The following is a 17,933-nucleotide window of genomic DNA, read 5'->3' on the forward strand; positions in this document are numbered from 1 at the left end:
AATATGGTAGGAGACCTTGCTTTATCGGATTGTTAAGACTTGGAAAGCTCCCATAGCTAAAACATAGTGGTACCGGCACGGGGATAAACAAAGAGACCAATGGAACAGAACGTCCTAAGTCAGAGTCATGAAGGTAAGGAGACTTGATTTATGACACATGGTACTACATAGCAGTGGGGGAAACCGACTAAATAATGCTGCTGGGATCATTATCTGTGCGGTATTCACAAAAACAAATGACTGGTGGGCTGTGACTAACGAGGATACACAGGATCCTTCTTTAATGTACTCAGTTTATGTTGGGACACGAGATACAAGAGTTAATCTTCTGGCGTGGACCTCGGGTCCCAGTGAATGCTTCACAACCGTCTCTCATCGCGAAGCACACATCCAGAGCGCTCTCCTCGTACCGCCCCTGCTCCTCCAGATCCAGTTCTAGCCTCCTAATCCCCGTTTTCTCAAATGTGCCGTGAACGCCTCCGGATTCCCAGCCCTGAAGTCCGCTCTTCCCTGTACGGATCCAGACTTTCCCAATATGGCCGCGCCCTCAGAGCGGCTTCCAAAGGGCGACGAGACAGAGCGGGAGCGGCCATTTCCGGCTCAGGCCTGGTCTGTGATTGGCTTAGCGTCCCGGTGAGATTGGAAGACTGCAGGAGAGAGCGCTGAGGTCCTACTAAGCATGCGCGACGGCACTGACAGCCGCTGCCGAGGTGGAAGAACCGGACATGAGAAGTCTCGAAAAGCGGAGAAAGGATGGGCTGGATTTGCACCTTTCGTGTCTGGCCGGCCTACTCCGGTCGCCTACGGTGGCCGTCTCGCTCTCCGTACAGCGCACGACGCAAGATGGCGGGCACGATCCGCAATGGCCGCTCCCACCAATACGCAGCGAAATCGTCGCGGCGGAGTTAGCCAGCGGTAATTCTAGCCGGGGCCGGAGTGAGGGTTTGTGGCTTGATCGCTCACTCCAAAGTGCTACTGAATCTGAGTAATGGCCCTGGACACGGGCCAGCACACCAGGTGAACGGAAGCGGAAGTGGCGTATTGAGGATTGGGTTCCCACGGCGTAAGGTCACAGATTCGCGGTCGAGGTCCTGTGAGCTTTCTACAGGCTCCTTTCAGAGTCCCGCGTTGTGGGAATTCCTCGACCTGAGCTGCGGTTTGCGGTGGGTGCTCGTAGGAAGGTGCTTGTTTAAGGCGGTTTGGAGGCTGTCGGAGTCTTCGGCTGGCATCAGTGTTTAGGACGAGAGACCGTTCCTGCTGACAGTGACAGGTGTGCTTCGGAACGCGCCCCCAGGCCGTAGACAGAGGCTCTGGGGGAGCCACTGACCCAGGGGCCCATCGGGGTCCGGTCGGTGAGGAAAGGATTGGGGGTTAGTCGTCTGGGGTTCCTGTGGTCCGAGTTCGAGCATCCGAGGGGTTCGTGATCCCTGTGAAAATAGCTGTCGGGGGGGGGGGTGCTGTGAGTAGGTGCAAGAGCGAAGTGCAGGGTGTGCAGCAGCCTGGCATCCGTGGGAGAGGTGGGTGGGGTTGGCACGCGAGGAGGCCTCAGGTAGACAGACATTTGGGTGTGTATGAAGCATTGAAGTATTACGTTTCCCAGCTTTTCATACTGAATTTTAAGCATAAAGAGAACTCGAAAGAATAGCAAAGTGATCACGAGTATACCTGCTATAGATAGATCCATTGTTAAAAATTATGCCATAAACACTGTGTGCGCGTGTCAGCCAGTGTATACGTGTTTGCATGCAAGTGAAATCATGTTAGTCCTAGCTTTTTATGTCCGTTCTGCTACTTGTTTGTGTGATTTGGGGTGAGGTACCAAGTTCTATCTATAATTCGCATTTTTCCCATGCAGACAAATTGGTATCTACCTCACAGAGGTACTCCTGAGGGCCCTACCTTCATGACCTCATCAAACCTAATTATCTCCCAAAGGCCCTGTGTGCAAATACACAACTAAACCTGAGTTTGGGGGCTGTGAATTTTTTTTAAATTTTTTAAGTAGGTTCCCCGCCCTAGGTAGGGCTTGAACTCACAACCCCGGACCCTGAGATCAAGCGTGGCATGCTCTACTGACTGAGTCAGCCAGGCGCCACCTAGACGACATAAATATTAAGTCCATAACAGGTAGGTACTTGACAAAAGGAAGTTATCGTTATATACTTATCATCATTTCCTTTTTTAATATATAAAAGTAGGCCGGCTTAAATGCATATTTCAAAGGCTTCTGGTTTAGTTTTACCAAACTCCCCAGTAATGTTCCATTATGTAATGCTTGCACACGCCATGTGCCAGGCTTTTCTACACCTTTAGCGACAGTGGGTGTATCATCCTTTTATGAGTCTTTTCTAGTGTGATAGCCCCATTTAGAAAAAGGTGATTAACCTCAGCTTTTCTTTATAGTTTTAATTAAAGGTCATATTTGATTATTTAAAAATGGAAAAGTCTCCATGCTTATTCATCTTCCTAGTCCCTCCTTTTAACTCTCCCAAACTTTGGAACTACTGTTCACAAATTAGTATGTAGTATTCCCTTGACTTTTATAATTTTATCACGTCTATGAATACCATAAGAGTACACTCTTTAATTCTTCTAGTTTGTAAGTGTTATAATAAGGATCTTATAATGTGGTCTTCTGAGGCTTGCTTTTCTTGATTCATTACAAGTCTGTGATTGCGGGCGCCTGGGTGGCTCAGTCAGTTGAGCATCTGACTCTCGATTTCAGCTCAGGTCATGATCCTAGGGTCATGGGATCGAGCCCTGTGTCAGGCTCGATGCTCAGCCTGGAGCCTGCTTAAGATGCTCTCTCCCTCTGCCCCTCTCCCCTGCTCGCACTCTCGCTCTAAAATAAAAAAAAATTTTTTTTAATTATTTATTAAAAACATTTCTTAAATGTTTTTATTTTTGAGACAGAGACAGAGCATGAGCAGGGGAGGGGCAGAGAGAGACACACAGGATCAGAAGCAGGCTCCAGGCTATCAGCACAGAGCCCGATGCAGGGTTCAAACTCATGGACTGTGAGATCATGACCTGAGCTGAAGTCGGACGCCTAACCGACTGAGCCACCCAGGTGCCCCCAATTTTGTTTAATTAAAAAAAAAAAGTCTGTGATTCATCCATCTTGCATGTAAGTTTGGCTCATTAAAATGAATTTCATTGCATGAATATAGTGTAGTTCACACATCCATTCTCCTACTGTTGGACATTCGTATTGTTTCTGGGTTTCGGCTGTTAAAAGTAGTGAAGTTCCAAAGTCTTATATATCTCCTGGTCATTGTGAGAATTTATATAGTCTAGCCCAGAAGTATTATTTCTGACATAAAATAGATGAATTTTCATCTAAAGGAAAAGCCAAATTTCTCTTGTACCACCTTACTCTCTCATCAGTATTGTAAAAGTGCCTGTTGATCAGTAAGCTTTCCAACACTTAGTATTTTCATTCTTGTTTTTGACCATCTTTTGGGTGTCAAAGTCCTCTCGTTGTGGTCTCCATATGTACTATTCTCATAACTATGATGGTTGATTATCTTTTTTCTTTAATTTTAATGTTTATTTATTTTGAGAGAGAGAAAGACACAGCATGACTGGGGGAGGGGCAGAGAGAGAGGAGAGAGAGAATCCTAGGCAGGCTCCACGCTGTCAGCACAGTGCCTGATGTGGGGCTCAAACTCACAAAACCGTGAGATCATGACCTGAGCCGAGATCAAGAGTCGGATACTTAACCAACTGAGCCACCTGGGTGCCCCGATTATCTTTTTATATGTTCATTGGCCAGTTTTATTTACTTACTTTAATTTTTAAATTTCATTACAGTTGATGCAACAACGTTACAAGTGTACAACATAGTGATTCAACATCTTTATATATTACGTTGGCCAATTTTAAAACTTACAAGTTCGTCTTTACTCATTTTAGAGAATAGTCACGTACTTAGAAACTTAGTCTTTTGCTAGGTATTTTGTGATAAACCATTTGCCTGGGCTTTGTCCCCAGTTCCTGGGAGGTAGCCTCTAAACTGTTGGAATGTCCTAAGTGACAGGCGTGTCCTTGTTATTATTCATGGTGGGTCTATGGATAGTTTATGCCAATGAGGAGACTTGGCATGGGGCTATTTATGCCAGAAAGACCAACCATGCAATTAGGGGGTGGGGGCTTTGAGCCTGGTGAGACCAGCCTTAGCTCCAAGATGGTAGTGGTGCTGGAGGCTGAGTCAAATGGCCAGTGATTAAATCAGTCCTGCTTACTGATTAATGAAATTCTAATAAAAACTACAGACACTGAAACTCAGATGCACCTCTGTGGTGGCAATACCCTACATATTGGCACTCGTGGATATGCTGGACGGATATGTAATGTGTCCTGACTCCCAGAGGATAGGACAATGGAAACTTCTGGTTTGGGATCCTCCCGAACCTCACCCTTTTGTCCCTCTCTCCATTTGACTGCTTACGATTTGCATTCTTTTGCTATAATCTGTTACCTTGCACAGGTTCCCCCAGGTACTTCACAGGTTTTGCTGGTATCGTGAATACTGGTTTTAACCCCTTTTAAACCTTAATTGTTGTTTGAATGTGAAATTCCAATTGATGTTTATATTGATCTCAAAACAGTTGCATAATGACAGTTTTGGTTTTTTTCCAGTCTTCTTTCAATTGGTTTTGCCCATTTTATTGCTCAGGTTCTGATCTGTGGTACATTTTTGACTAAAGGTTCAGTGAGAGGTTATCCATGTCCCTGAGTTTAAAGAAATGTGCTGTGGATTATTTTGTAGATACTCTTTCTTGTCTATTTCTAGTTTAGTAATATATATTTTTTTAATTGAGTGGCTTGGGGTTTTCTGACATCTCTTTTCTTCATCTTTTGAGAGAATTAAATGGTTCTTATTAAACTATCCTTGCATTACTGGAATAAAGTCAGCTGTGCATAGTACAGTTCTTCTGTATTCAGTTTTCCTAGTATATACCTCCTACATACCAGTGGATACAGTTATCTAGCATTTTATTTCGAGTATTTTTTTCCTAAGCAATTTCTGCACCCAACATGGGGCTCAAACTCACAACCCTGAGATCAAGAGTTGCATCCTCAGGGCGCCTGGGTGGCTCAGTCGGTTAAACGTCTGACTCTGGCTCAGGTCATGATCTTGTGGTTGATGAGTTCAAGCCCTGCATCAAGCTCTGTGCTTTCAGCTTTGGATCCTCTGTCTCCCTCTCTCTCTGCCCCTCTCCCTCTCATGCGCGCTCACTCTTCTCTCTCTCTCAGATACAAAGAAACATTAAAAAAAGAGAATACCATTAAAAACAAAAGAGTTGCATGCTCTACCCACTGAGCCAGCCAGGAGTCCCTTATTTCAGGTTTTTATAGAGAAGCTAATAAATGCAATTGGCCTATAAATTTCTTTCTCCCATTGTCTTTGAAATCCAGTTCTGTTTTCTTCAGTTCTCCTACAGTCTAAGACACAGAGTTGTATTTTCTTTCAGAGTTCTCAGCAGTGTGATATTGAGAGTAATAAACTGTGTCCAAGTATTTCCAGGATGTCCTGGCATCTCTACATTACTCTGTGGTAAATTAATTTTGCATAGCCAGAATTAATTCTTTAACAGTCAGCACTGCTCGGAGTACATAAGAGATCCAGCTGGGATTTTGTGTGAAGATAAAGTCTCAACAAGAGATAAGTATTTGAGATTTTAGTTGAGACTTCATTGCAGAATTGAAGGACACAAACTTTGTTCAGAGGCAGACAGCCTGTATTTGTTTTGCTTTTGTAGGCAAAAGTTAGCTTGATTGAGGTATAATTTACATACAATAACACTTATCAGTTCTTTTTTTTTTTCTTTTTTTTGAGCAAGGGAGTGTCAGTGGAGGATGGGGAGAGAGAGAGAGAGAGAGAGAGAGAGAGAGAGAGAGAGAGAGAGAGAGAGAGAGAGAATCCCAAACAGGCTCTGCACTATCAGCGCAGAGCCCATTGTGGGGCTCGAACTCACAAACTGTGAGATCATTACCTGATCGAACTCAGATGCTCAACCAACTAAGCCACCCAGGTGCCCCTCGGTCTTCTAAATTATAGCCATTCTGGGGCACCTGGCAAGTCTTGATCTCAGGGTCGTGAGTTGGAGCTCCACATTGGGCCTAGAGCTTACTTATAAATAAATAAATACATATATACACACATATGTAAACACATAAATAAATGACCATTCTAACAGGTTTGTAGCAATATTTTATTTTGGTTTTAATTTGCTTTCGTTGTGTAACCTAAAACAGTTTTTCATGTGCTTAATTGCTTTCTCTGTATGTTTGGGAGGAAGTGTTTGTTTAAATCTTTTGTTCCTTTTTTTACTAGATTGTCTCTTTTGTGAAGTTGGAAAAGTTCTTCATATTTTTTACATAGAAGTCTTTCAATCAAGTATGCACTTCATTAATGTTTTACTCTAACCTCCTCTGGCTTCATCCTTCATTTTACAACTATCTTTTGCATATCAAAAATGTTTAGTAATGAGGAAGTCCAATTTATCAATTTTTTTTTTATTGTGCATTTTGTGCCCTGTAATAAATCTTTGCCTAATCCAAGATCACTTAAAGTTTTTCTGTGCTTGGGGCTCCTGGATGGCTCAGTCAGTTAAGCATTCAACTCTTGATTTCAGCTCAAGTCATGATCTCATGTCCACTGACAACACAGAGGCTGCTTGGGATTCTCTCTTTCTCTCTCTCTCTGCCCCGCTTCCTCCCCCTTCTCTCTTCTCTCTCCTAAAACAAATAAATAAACTTAAAATTTTTTTTCTGTGCTTTCTTCTAGAAGTATCACAGTTTCAATTCTTACAACTGTAATCTATTTGAGTTAATTTTGGTATGAGGTAAACATAAATGTCCTCCTAGTGTTTCAGTCACATTTGTTAAACATTTTAATAGTTTTTCATCATGTTCATGCTTGTCTCTAATGTGTTGAATATATGGAGTATATATATAATAGCATTTGTTTTTTGTTTTTTTTTTTTTTTTAATTTTTTTTTTCAACGTTTATTTATTTTTGGGACAGAGAGAAACAGAGCATGAACAGGGGAGGGGCAGAGAGAGAGGGAGACACAGAATCAGAAACAGGCTCCAGGCTCTGAGCCATCAGCCCAGAGCCTGACGCGGGGCTCGAACTCACGGACCGCGAGATCGTGACCTGGCTGAAGTCGGACGCTTAACCGACTGCGCCACCCAGGCGCCCCTAGCATTTGTTTTTAATTTTTTAATGTTTATTTTTGAGGGAGAGAGAGAGAAAGAGACAGACAGACAGACAGCACAAGCAGGGGAGGGACAGAGATAGAGGGAGACAAAGAATCCAAAGCAGGCTCCAGGCTACAAGCTGTCAGCACAGAGCCCAACACGGGGCTCGAACCCACAAACCACGAGATCATGACCTGAGCTTACCCTACTGAGCCACCCAGGTGTGCCTATGATAGCGTTTTTAGTGTACTGGGTGCCAGGTCTCTCCCTTTGGCCATTTTTGTCTCTTTCTCTTGCTTGATTTCCCCCCTAGCCGTGGGTCATATTTCCTTGCTTCTCTGCATCTCTGGTCATTTTTGATTGGATATCATATATCGTCAGCTTCACACTGTTTGCAGGATTTTCTTTTATTCCTTTCACTACTTTTGAGGTTTGCTCTGGGATGTAACCAAGTTACTCTGAAAGAGTTTTGATTCTTTGGAGGCTTTCTTTTAAGCTTTCTTAGGTGGGGCCATAAGAGTCTTTTTGGTCTTATTTTGTCCCCATTATTGAGGTAATATTCTCCCGAGACCTCTGCACATTTTGTCCCCATTATTGAGGTAATATTCTCCTGAGACCTCTGCACATTTGAAAAACAGGCATACTAGAAGGTCTTTCCGCCCAGGCTAGTGGGAACACTGGCTGTTCCTGATCTGGGGTGAGCTCCAGGAATTGTTGGACCTTCTCCTTTCCTCACAGTTCATTAGACCTTAGCCAGAGACTCAAAAGAACCCTCTGTGCATCTGCAGAGTGAGTTTTCCCTCTCTCTCTTCTCTGGTATACTGCCTGGCAAGTGCTTGTCATCTTTGCTTCCTCAGACTTTGACTTTTTTATCATTAATTCAGCAAGCCTGCTAGACTCTTTGGGTTCCTTCTCCCCAACTGTGGCCTAGAAGGTCTCCAGGCAGTGAGTCTCAGCACACAAATGTTCCCCTTCTTCTCTGACTTCTGTGTCTGAAAATAGTCGTTTTAGATATTTCCCCCATTTTTTTTAGTTGTTTAGGCTGAAAGGATAATTCATCATTCTGGTAATTTCCCTGGAATCAGATTCTATCATTTCTGAGGGTTTGCGTCTTAATCCTTGGTCCACCAGTTACTGTGTGGCTTTTAGTTAGGTGTTTGATCTTTCTTTTCTTTCAAATGGAATAATTATTGTCTAGCCACTAGGATTGTGAGGGTTACGTGAGAAAAGAAGACGCTTAAAAACAGTTCCTTGCCTGCACAGGAACTTGCTTTTATTATTATTTCCATGCCAAACAAATCTTTCTTTGAATCCATAGATGCTGCCTTCCCAGAATGAGGCACTTCCTATAAAGGAAAAAAAGCAGATCTCGAGTCGAGAAATTCATCCTTACTGAGGATACTCTTGACACCGGAGACACCTGAATGCTGAAAATGACCAAGTCCCAGGTGAGCTGTTTATTTCCCATATTTCTAGAGGTTTATAAAAATGCATACAATCTGATGCTTGCCAGAGTTGGTAAGGGAGTGAGGAGTTGGGCAAAATGGGTGAAGGGAAGTGGAAGATACAGACTTTCAATTTTGGAATGAAGAAATCATGAGCATAAAAGCTACAGCATAGGGTAGCACCTGGGTGGCCCAGTCGGTTGAGCGGCCGGCTCTTGATTTCACTCAAGTCATGATCCCAGGATCTTGGAATCGAGTCCCATATCAGGCTTCACGCTGAGAGCCTAAAATTCCCTCTCTCCCTCTGCCCCTTCCCTACTCACACTCTCTTTCTAAAATAAAACAATTAGGGGCACCTGGGTGGCGCAGTCGGTTAAGCGTCCGACTTCAGCCAGGTCACGATCTCGCGGTGCGTGAGTTCGAGCCCCGCGTCAGGCTCTGGGCTGATGGCTCGGAGCCTGGAGCCTGTTTCCGATTCTGTGTCTCCCTCTCTCTCTGCCCCTCCCCCGTTCATGCTCTGTCTCTTTCTGTCCCAAAAATAAATAAACGTTGGAAAAAAAAAAATTTAAAATAAAACAATTAAAAAAAATTTTTTTAATGTACAGCATAGGGAATGTAATCAATGATACTGTAATAGTGTTGTATTTATTTATTTTTTTTTTAAATTTTTTTTTCAACGTTTATTTATTTTGGGGACAGAGAGAGACAGAGCATGAATGGGGGAGGGGCAGAGAGAGAGGGAGACACAGAATCGGAAGCAGGCTCCGGGCTCCGAGCCATCAGCCCAGAGCCTGACGCGGGGCTCGAACTCACGGACCGCGAGATCGTGACCTGGCTGAAGTCGGACGCTTAACCGACTGCGCCACCCAGGCGCCCCGATAGTGTTGTATTTAGACAGCTACACATGCCGTGAACACGACATGACTATAGTTTGTTGAATCTCTATTATACAACTGAAACTAATGTAACATTGTGTGACAACTAATTAACTAGTTAACAATTTAAAACACGTACACAATCCAAGTGAACTATGTATATAGATACACTGCAGCTGGGAGAGATGTGCTTAGACCCAGAGGCGGAATAAATGATCCAGAGGAGCTAATGAGGAAGGGAGTTCTAGCTAATCTGCATGTCACATGTTGCAAGGTGCTAACAGTTGGAACATTGCCACACAAGCAGTGGGATCCAGAGCTGAGTTGCAGACAGATCTGTGGTAATACTGGAAACCATCACAAAAGAATAAAAACATGTTATGAGATTTACTTTGTATAGGGGCACCTGGGTGGCTCAGTTAGTTAAAGTGTCTGACTTGCGCTCAGGTCATGATCTAACCACTTGTGAGTTCGAGCCCCGCATCAGGCTCTGTGCTGACAGCTCAGAGCTTGGAGCCTCCTTCCAATTCTGTGTCTTCCTCTCTCTCTGCCCCTCCCCTGCTCATGCTCTGTCTCTCTTTCTCTCAAAAATTAATAAACATTTTTTAAAAAAGGGATTTACTTTGTATATAAGGAGAAAGCACATGAACTTTTTGAGTAAATATTTCCCAGGCATTAAGTGTGAAGAAGTGTCCTCAAACATCAATGGGTCTTCCTCTCCTGTCCTTCTACAGAGTGTGGACCCAGTGAACGGTCATCTTCCTAAGGAAATGTAGGAGATATAAAAGGCATAGCTAGAAAACTTAAAAAAAATATCTTCTTATTTGCGAAGAGTAATGCTTACCTAAGGGTCATTGTGCAGATCATTGTGTTAATACATATGAAGTGTTTAGAGCAATACATAGTAAGTGCTTTCTGTTTGCTTTTGTATCATGAGTTAATATGTAGCACAGTCAATTTCTAAAAGGTAATTCTGAGCATAACATATTTTTGTATATGAAAAACACTGCAGGCGCACCTGGCTGGCTCGGTTGGAAGAGCATGTGACTCTTGATCTTGGGGTCATGAGTTCAAGCCCTGCATTTGGTGTAGAGATTACATACATAAACTAACTTAAAAAAAAAAAAAAGAAAAAAGAAAAACACTGTAGTGTCTACCAAGTGTCTATAGGACATATAAACACTTGCTCCAAGGTCTGTTGCTGCCTGTGCCCAGGGCATCTGTTCTCTTTGGCCTCTTTTGTCTCGCTGAACTTTTTGCAGTTTCTTGAAGCCAGAATGGTACTTAACACTTTTTTTTTTAACTTTATTTATTTTGAGAGAAAAAGAAAGAGCACAAGCAGGAGAGGGGGAGAGAGAGGATCCCAAGCAGGCTCAGCGCTGTCAGCACAAAGCCCAACTTGGGGCTTGAACCCACGAACCGTGAGATCAAGACCTGAGCTGAAATCAAGAGTCAGCTGTTCCACTGACCGAGCCACCCAGGCTCCCCAGGATTTAACACTTTGAACTCGTCCTCCCTTTGGAAGACCCATGGCTCCCACCTCTTCTAGCTCTTACTGTGGGACACACCACTGAACATACCGGATGTAGCTCTAGCTTGACCACTTCTTCAGGACTGTTATTTCTCCACCTACTTGTGCCCATGTTTTAACTTGAGTATACTTCTGTCGTAACCCTTAAACCATAATGTCTTCCCATATGTCAACTCTGTCAAGGAGTGTACTTGCCACTCTGCACTATCAGAAGCTACATGAAGGCTGGATTATGCTTTATTTCCTTTTTTAGTGCATATGTATTCCTATTACAGTAGGTAACATTACTCATTTTTAAAAAGTTAACTTGAGAGAAAAGAGTATGCGCACGTGTGAATGGGGAGGGGCAGAGAGGGGCAGGGGGCGGGAGAGAGAGAGAGAGAGAGAGAGAGAATGAATGAATGAATCAATCCATCCATCCCAACCAGTCTCCGCGCGGTCAGCACAGAGCCGACTCGGGGCTTGATCTCACAAACCGTGAGATCATGACCTGAGCTGAGCTCAAGAGTCGGACACTTAACCAACTGAGCCACCCAGGCGCCCCAACATTAAACACTCCTAAGGTGGGTTGCAGATGGTTTTTAGGCAAAGTTTTAGCAACATTTTGCATGGGTGAATGAATGAGTGAAGTGAATGAAGAATGCAGAAAGGATAGCTTAAATGAAGTTATTAGCCCACAAAGCATAAATCAAAACTAGGCATAAATACTTGTTTATAAATGTCTATAGCAAAAATAATCAGAATAAGATCTGTCTCCTACATTTTTTCCATTATATTAACTCCAGATCAAAAAGGGTTATGTTATTACAGGGCTTATTGTCATTCAGTGATGTGGCTGTGGATTTCACCTGCGAAGAATGGGAGCTACTAGATACTGTTCAGAAGAACCTCTACCGGGATGTGATGTTGGAAAATTACAGCAACCTAATGTCATTGGGTAAAGACAACTTTCCTAAATATCTCAGCATGAGCCCATTAATTGCTTTTTTCCCCCCATTGCTACAATTTATGGGTACTCTGATATCCTTAATGATTTTGGACTTGGAAAGGTGATAGAACCTATTTTCCTTATGACCAGTGACGGTACTTATTTTCAATTTTGGAATAAAGAGTTTCTGTTCTGCTGAGATTTACTGCCTGTTCCCTAAAACAGAACTTTCCTTCAATAGGCCCTAATACTGCTCAGTTCTCTGTGATGACCCCTTGACAGGTTATCACGCTCCCTGGCCAGAAGCAACGGTTCCTGTGGAGAAAGGAGTGCAAGGACTGGTAGAGAGAGAATTCCCAAGTTCGTGTAGTCCAGGTGAGTATACCAGCGCAGTGGGAGTTAGCGGAAGCCAAGTGACAGTTGATCTTGGTGCTTTGGGATCCTTGTTATTTTGGGGTTTTTTTCTCATCGTCTTTGAACCTTTAGAGGTGACTTTGAGTGAACAGAGGTCACCAGTGTGAATGGTGCTTCCTTCTCTTACCGTGTATGACTCATTTGCTAGCCACCTCAGAGAAGACGTACCTCCTTTTATCTGCCCTGGGTCAGATCTTGGCCTGTTTCATTCGGTCTTTCTTTTTTGGCTCAGTTGTTCTTTTGCAGCTTGTTAGACACAACCCACTTTCCCCATGTCTTACCCATATTCACTTAGCTCTCCTTTTTTTTTTTTTTTTTTTTTTAAAGAGGTAGGCTTTTTTTTTTTAATGTTTGTTTTCGAGAAAGAGGGAGAATGAGCAGGGGAGGGGAGAGGGAAGGGGAGACAGAGAATCCCAAGCAGGCTCGCGCTGTCAGTGCAAAGCCCAACATGGGGCTTGAACCCTCAAACCATAAGATCATGACCTGAGCTGAAGTTGCGGACACTCAACCAACTGAGCCACCCAGGCACCCCCACATAGCCCTTCTGTTACGCTTCTGGAGATTTCATAGATTCCCTCCAAAATTTGATGACACCCATGTCCTTCAGTTCATTACATATTATCTATTTCTTTTATTGGATGCCTCTGACTTCTGTGCACCTGCTGTATCACTTTCTCCATTCTCTTTAGATAGGGACTTGAGATTCCATCCCCCTCCATTTCATAATGATAGGATTTTTTTTTTTTCCCTGAAGTAATGTGGCAGGTTTAGGATTAGTATCAGGAAAATATTGAGAATGATGAATCTGTTAAGCAATAATGAAAATAATGCATTGGGAAAAAATTTTTCTCTGAGCAAAACTTTGTTCCATTTGTAGAAAGACCCCTTCAGTGTTTCTCAAGAGGAATACGTTTGAAACAATATTCAGATTCAAAACTTCAGAATAAAAATTCTGCAGAAATGAATTCCAATGAATTAAGTGGCCATGGGAAATCATTTTTCCATACTCTACATGAAACCTGCCATACTTCAGCCCAGTACAGTGAACATAATTTCTGTGTGAAGACTTTCAGCACGGTGAAAAATCTCAAAAGACATCACAGAATTCACACAGAAGGAAAACCTTATGAATGCAGTGAATGTCCCAAATCCTTCAGGTATAAGTCAAAGCTCATAATACACCAGAGAACTCATACAGGAGAGAAGCCGTACAGATGCCCTGAATGTCAGAAAGCTTTCAGTACAAAATGTCATCTTACTCTGCACCAGAGAACTCATACAGGAGAGAAACCGTATGGATGTTTTGAGTGTCCAAAGTCTTTCAGAACAAAGTATCATCTCATTTTACACCACAGGACTCACACAGGAGAGAAACCCTATGAATGCAAAGAGTGTGGCAAAGCCTACAGAGAGAAGACAAAGCTCAGGTTGCATTACCGCACACACACAGGAGAGAAACCTTTTGAGTGTAGTGACTGTGGGAAAGGTTTCATGCAGAAGTCAAACCTACTTATCCATCAAAGAGCTCATACAGGAGACAGACCCTATGCATGTAAAGAATGTGAAAAGACCTTCTGCAGCAAGTCTCAGCTTGTTGTTCACCAGCGAACTCACACACGAGAAAAATCGTACGAATGCAAGGAATGTGGGAAAGCTTTCAGTAAAAACTCACATCTCCTGACACATCAGAGAATTCATATAGGAGAGAAGCCTTATGAATGCAATGAGTGTGGAAAAGCTTTCGTACACACATCACAGCTCATTGTACATCAGAGAAATCATACAGGAAGAAAACCTTATGAGTGTAAGGAATGTGGGAAAGCCTTCAATAAAAAGTCACACTTCATAACACATCAGAGAATCCATACGGGAGAGAAGCCTTATGAATGCAGTGAATGTGGAAAAGCATTTATAGACAACTCCCAGCTTATCGTTCATCGAAGAACTCACACAGGAGAGAAACCTTATGAGTGCAAGGAATGTGGGAAAGCCTTTAATAAAAAGTCATCCCTCATAACACATCAGAGAATTCATACAGGAGAGAAGCCTTATGAATGCAGTGAGTGTGGAAAAGCCTTCATAGACAAGTCACATCTCATTGTCCATCAGCGAACTCATACAGGAGAGAAACCCTATGAATGCAGTGAGTGTGGAAAAGCTTTCATACGAAAGGCAATGCTCATTGTCCATCACAGAACGCATACAGGAGAGAAACCCTTTGTATGTCTCGAATGCCAGAAAGCCTTTAGCAGTATGGCAATGCTCAGTAGACATCAGTTGATTCACACAGGAGAGAAACCCCATGGATGCAATGAATGTGGAAAAGCTTTCCGCCAAAAAAGCCATCTTATTATCCATCAACGGTGCCATACTGGAGAGAAACCCTATGGGTGTGTTCCATGCGGTCAGATCTTCAACCAGAAGTCACAGCTCATTAGACATCAGAGACGCCACACAGGAGAGAAACCGTATCAGTGCACTCAATGTGGGAAAGCCTTTTTTGAGAAATCATACCTCAGTGTTCATCAGAGAAGTCACGTGGGACAGAAACCTTATCACTGTAATGAGTGTGGGAAAACATTCTCTGTCAAATTCTTTCTCACTTCACACGAGGAAATTCACACAGGAAAGAAATCTCGGGAACACAGCGCTGGAAAGACTTTAGTGAAGGGCCAGATCTCACGGAATACAAAAGAATCCACCCAAAGGACACCCTCTGAATGCAGGGAACGTTAGGATAATTTTGGTCTTTGTCAGTTCCAGAAAACTTATCCAGGAGGGACCTTTTAAATGCAGTGAATATAGGAAAACCATCTACCACCAGTGTAGCCTAATTTCATTAGGGAAAGGCCTACAAATGAGGTGAAAAGTCAACATCTTTTCTCGAGAAGAGAAATCCCATTATACGTCACACAGAAATAAAACCTGGCCGCAACAGATGTGTTTGAGGGGTCATCATGTAATAGTTTTCACTGAGGGGGAAGGAAAAAACTCGTAAATGTTGGGAATCCTGGAACACCTTCCAAACAAATGAGCTTTCACACCAAAGAAGATAGCTGACTGAAGATTTGTGATAAGAGATGCCTGTGGCATGAAGTCCAAAACTTAGTGTGCATCAGATAATACTTATTAAGGAGAGTTAGTGTAATGTAATGACACTGGGCCAGTTGCTTACATATAAACTTTATAATAGAAATTCTGTTCCTGTCACATTACCAGTTATTTATAAAAAATACAACATGAAGTAGTCAAGAAGAGCAAATAACTGCAGTATGCTAAAAGACAGTTTTGTTTCACGTTTGAATATATGGAATAGTCAAAGCAGTAAATTAAGAAAGGTCCAAGATGTATGTGATTTTGTGCCCAGAGGATTTTTGTAGCACATGTATGTCCTGAGTTTCAGGTTTCATAAGATCATGAAAGAAAATCGTATACCATAAAATTCTTGTTTGTAGGTGTAGAATCCATCAAGAAATGCCAGCATTGTAAATTTTTGTGTATCTTATAAATTGCAAGGGAAGTAATTAGGCTTAAAACTAAACAAGACTTAAAAAAAAAAAAAACTTGGCTGGTATGTGTAAATGGATCTGGTAATACTTTTTAGCCATTTGGGATAATATTCTTTTTTAACACAAATTGTCTTCTGCCACTCTGATTTAATTGATTTAAATATATCAATACGTGTGGTGTAAAAGTTAAATAAGTCTATAGAATAAACAAGGTCCCTTTTCACCATTTCCCCAAATCCTCCCTTTCCTTTTCCATTATTATTTTTTTTAATGTTTATTTGAGAGAGAGAGAGTATGTGCGCATGAGCAGGGGAGGGGCAGAGAGAGAGAGAGAGAGAGAAGGAGAAAGAGAATCCCAGGCAGACTCCACACTGTCAATGCAGAGCCCAATGCTGGGCTCAATCTCCCGAACCATGAGATCAGGAGCCAAAATTCAGAGTCGGAAGCTTAACTGGGCCACCCAGGTACACCCCAAAATACTGAGATTTAAGAGTGATGAGTAATCACAACTCTTCTGTCCCTGAGTTTTGAAAAACTGGAAGCAGCTGGTATCTGCCCCACTCCCCTACTCATATACTCTCTAAAATAAAAAATAAACTTTAATTTTAAGTAAATAAAACCTAAGAAAAAAAAATCCATGTTTAAAGTAATCATTAAGGGAACAGGAACAGAGTGCATATTTTCCAAACTAGTCAAGGGCAAAGGCAGAATGATTAAAAAACAAAAATAACCATGAACCCAAAAGAAGGCAGAGCATAAAGAAACGTGGAATAAAAAAAGATAAATTTACGCTGATAAAAATATTTATGAAAGGAAGTTTTGAACAACATAACAAAAATCAATATAATGGAGGTATTGTATACAATGTTCTCAAAATTCACAGAATTTTCAAGCACTTATTTTCCAAAGTTTACCGTGTTGGCCATGTTCTAGCCTATAATGCAAATCTCAACAAACCTGAAAGGACTAAATAATGTGCACTCTTGTTCTGTAAGCCGGCATACACTAAGTCCAGGACAAAAATTAGCTAGAAATCTGTAATTCTGGGAATCAAGAAATAAATTATAAATATTACATTGTTGCAGACCTTGAGTCTGGAGTTCTCTCATGTTCAGCAAGAGAGCAGACGCAGAAATGAACGCGAGAGAGGCTAATGTCTGGGAGGAGACAAGAGCCCTGAGTAAGGTCCTTTCTCCATATTAGGATCAGAAGGACTACATATATGATGGTCATGCCGAAAGAGACAATAAAACAGTTATCATTATTCATGTGTGTGAGAGAAAAGGGGTTCCAAAGGTATGTGATGTTAGGGGTTAGGGTCAAGACAAATCAACATCTTGGTGCCAAGCAGGCAGCCCTTCACTGCTGGCACCGTATTTGTCTACCTTTTCTAGGGACTAAGATGAATGGGGCATGCCACCTCAGGCTTAACAAGTCATATTTCTCGCTAGCAAACCTGGGACAAAGCCCTGCAGCCGCGGCTCTCCGCCTCTACCAGTTCTCGGAGGCTTTCGTCCTGTGAAAGCGGCTTTCCGCCCTAAGCCTTGTGAACCCATTGGTGCAAGTTCAGAGAATTCTTAAACTTATCCCCCCACATTGCAGGAGTCAAAGAAGAAATCGTTATTTTTCCAACTTTGCATTCTAACAATTTTTAAGTATAAAAAGGTTGAAAGTCTAAATAATGATGAGGCCTATGTACCTACAAAATAGGTTCAGCAACTTCACCATTTTGTTATGTACCTATTTTCCATTTAGTTACCTACCTGTTTATCTTTTCAGAATCCTCTGGTCGTAAAGATACTATCACATCTATATTATCATGCATCCCCTACATAATCAAAACATCATTACTAAACCTAAGAAATTAAACAGTGGAAGTTAAGCCACTGGGGATTCCCTAAGTAATAAGAGCCATAAAAGTGTACACCAGGAGACTTGGCTGCCGCCTGACGGCAGGTCACATTAACATGACCAGTCCCATTTGGGCCTGGGTCTCCACTTTGTCGTTGGGAAGATGACAAA

General features: G+C 42.3%; 1 protein-coding gene across 2 annotated transcripts; it reads left to right on the forward strand.

The window, feature by feature from the left end:
• The first annotated feature begins 660 nt into the window (after window positions 1-660).
• Window positions 661-16,208, forward strand: LOC124510819 (zinc finger protein 268-like). Of its 2 annotated transcripts, none has more exons than XM_047077480.1 (5): window positions 661-1,270; window positions 8,528-8,657; window positions 11,871-11,997; window positions 12,271-12,363; window positions 13,280-16,208. In XM_047077480.1, exons 2-5 carry the CDS (start codon window positions 8,634-8,636, stop codon window positions 15,136-15,138), a joined length of 2,103 nt encoding a protein of 700 aa, XP_046933436.1. In that variant the 5' UTR covers window positions 661-1,270; window positions 8,528-8,633; the 3' UTR covers window positions 15,139-16,208. The 2 variants fall into 2 exon arrangements, with proteins under 2 accessions (XP_046933436.1, XP_046933437.1); XM_047077481.1 differs by having other exon boundaries at window positions 661-915.
• The last annotated feature ends 1,725 nt before the right edge of the window (window positions 16,209-17,933 follow it).

This window comes from Lynx rufus, unplaced genomic scaffold (assembly GCF_022079265.1).
Source record: "Lynx rufus isolate CCGP_SWC_20201006 ecotype Redwood Valley unplaced genomic scaffold, mLynRuf1.p SCAF_16, whole genome shotgun sequence".
NCBI classification, from domain to species: Eukaryota; Metazoa; Chordata; class Mammalia; order Carnivora; family Felidae; genus Lynx; species Lynx rufus.

Coding starts and splice junctions, on each gene's coding strand:
- LOC124510819 (XM_047077480.1), top strand. CDS start 8,634: ATGCTGAAAATGACCAAGTCCCAG. Junction 8,658..11,870: donor TGAAAATGACCAAGTCCCAG/GTGAGCTGTTTA, acceptor ATGTTATTACAG/GGCTTATTGTCATTCAGTGA. Junction 11,998..12,270: donor CAGCAACCTAATGTCATTGG/GTAAAGACAACT, acceptor ACCCCTTGACAG/GTTATCACGCTCCCTGGCCA.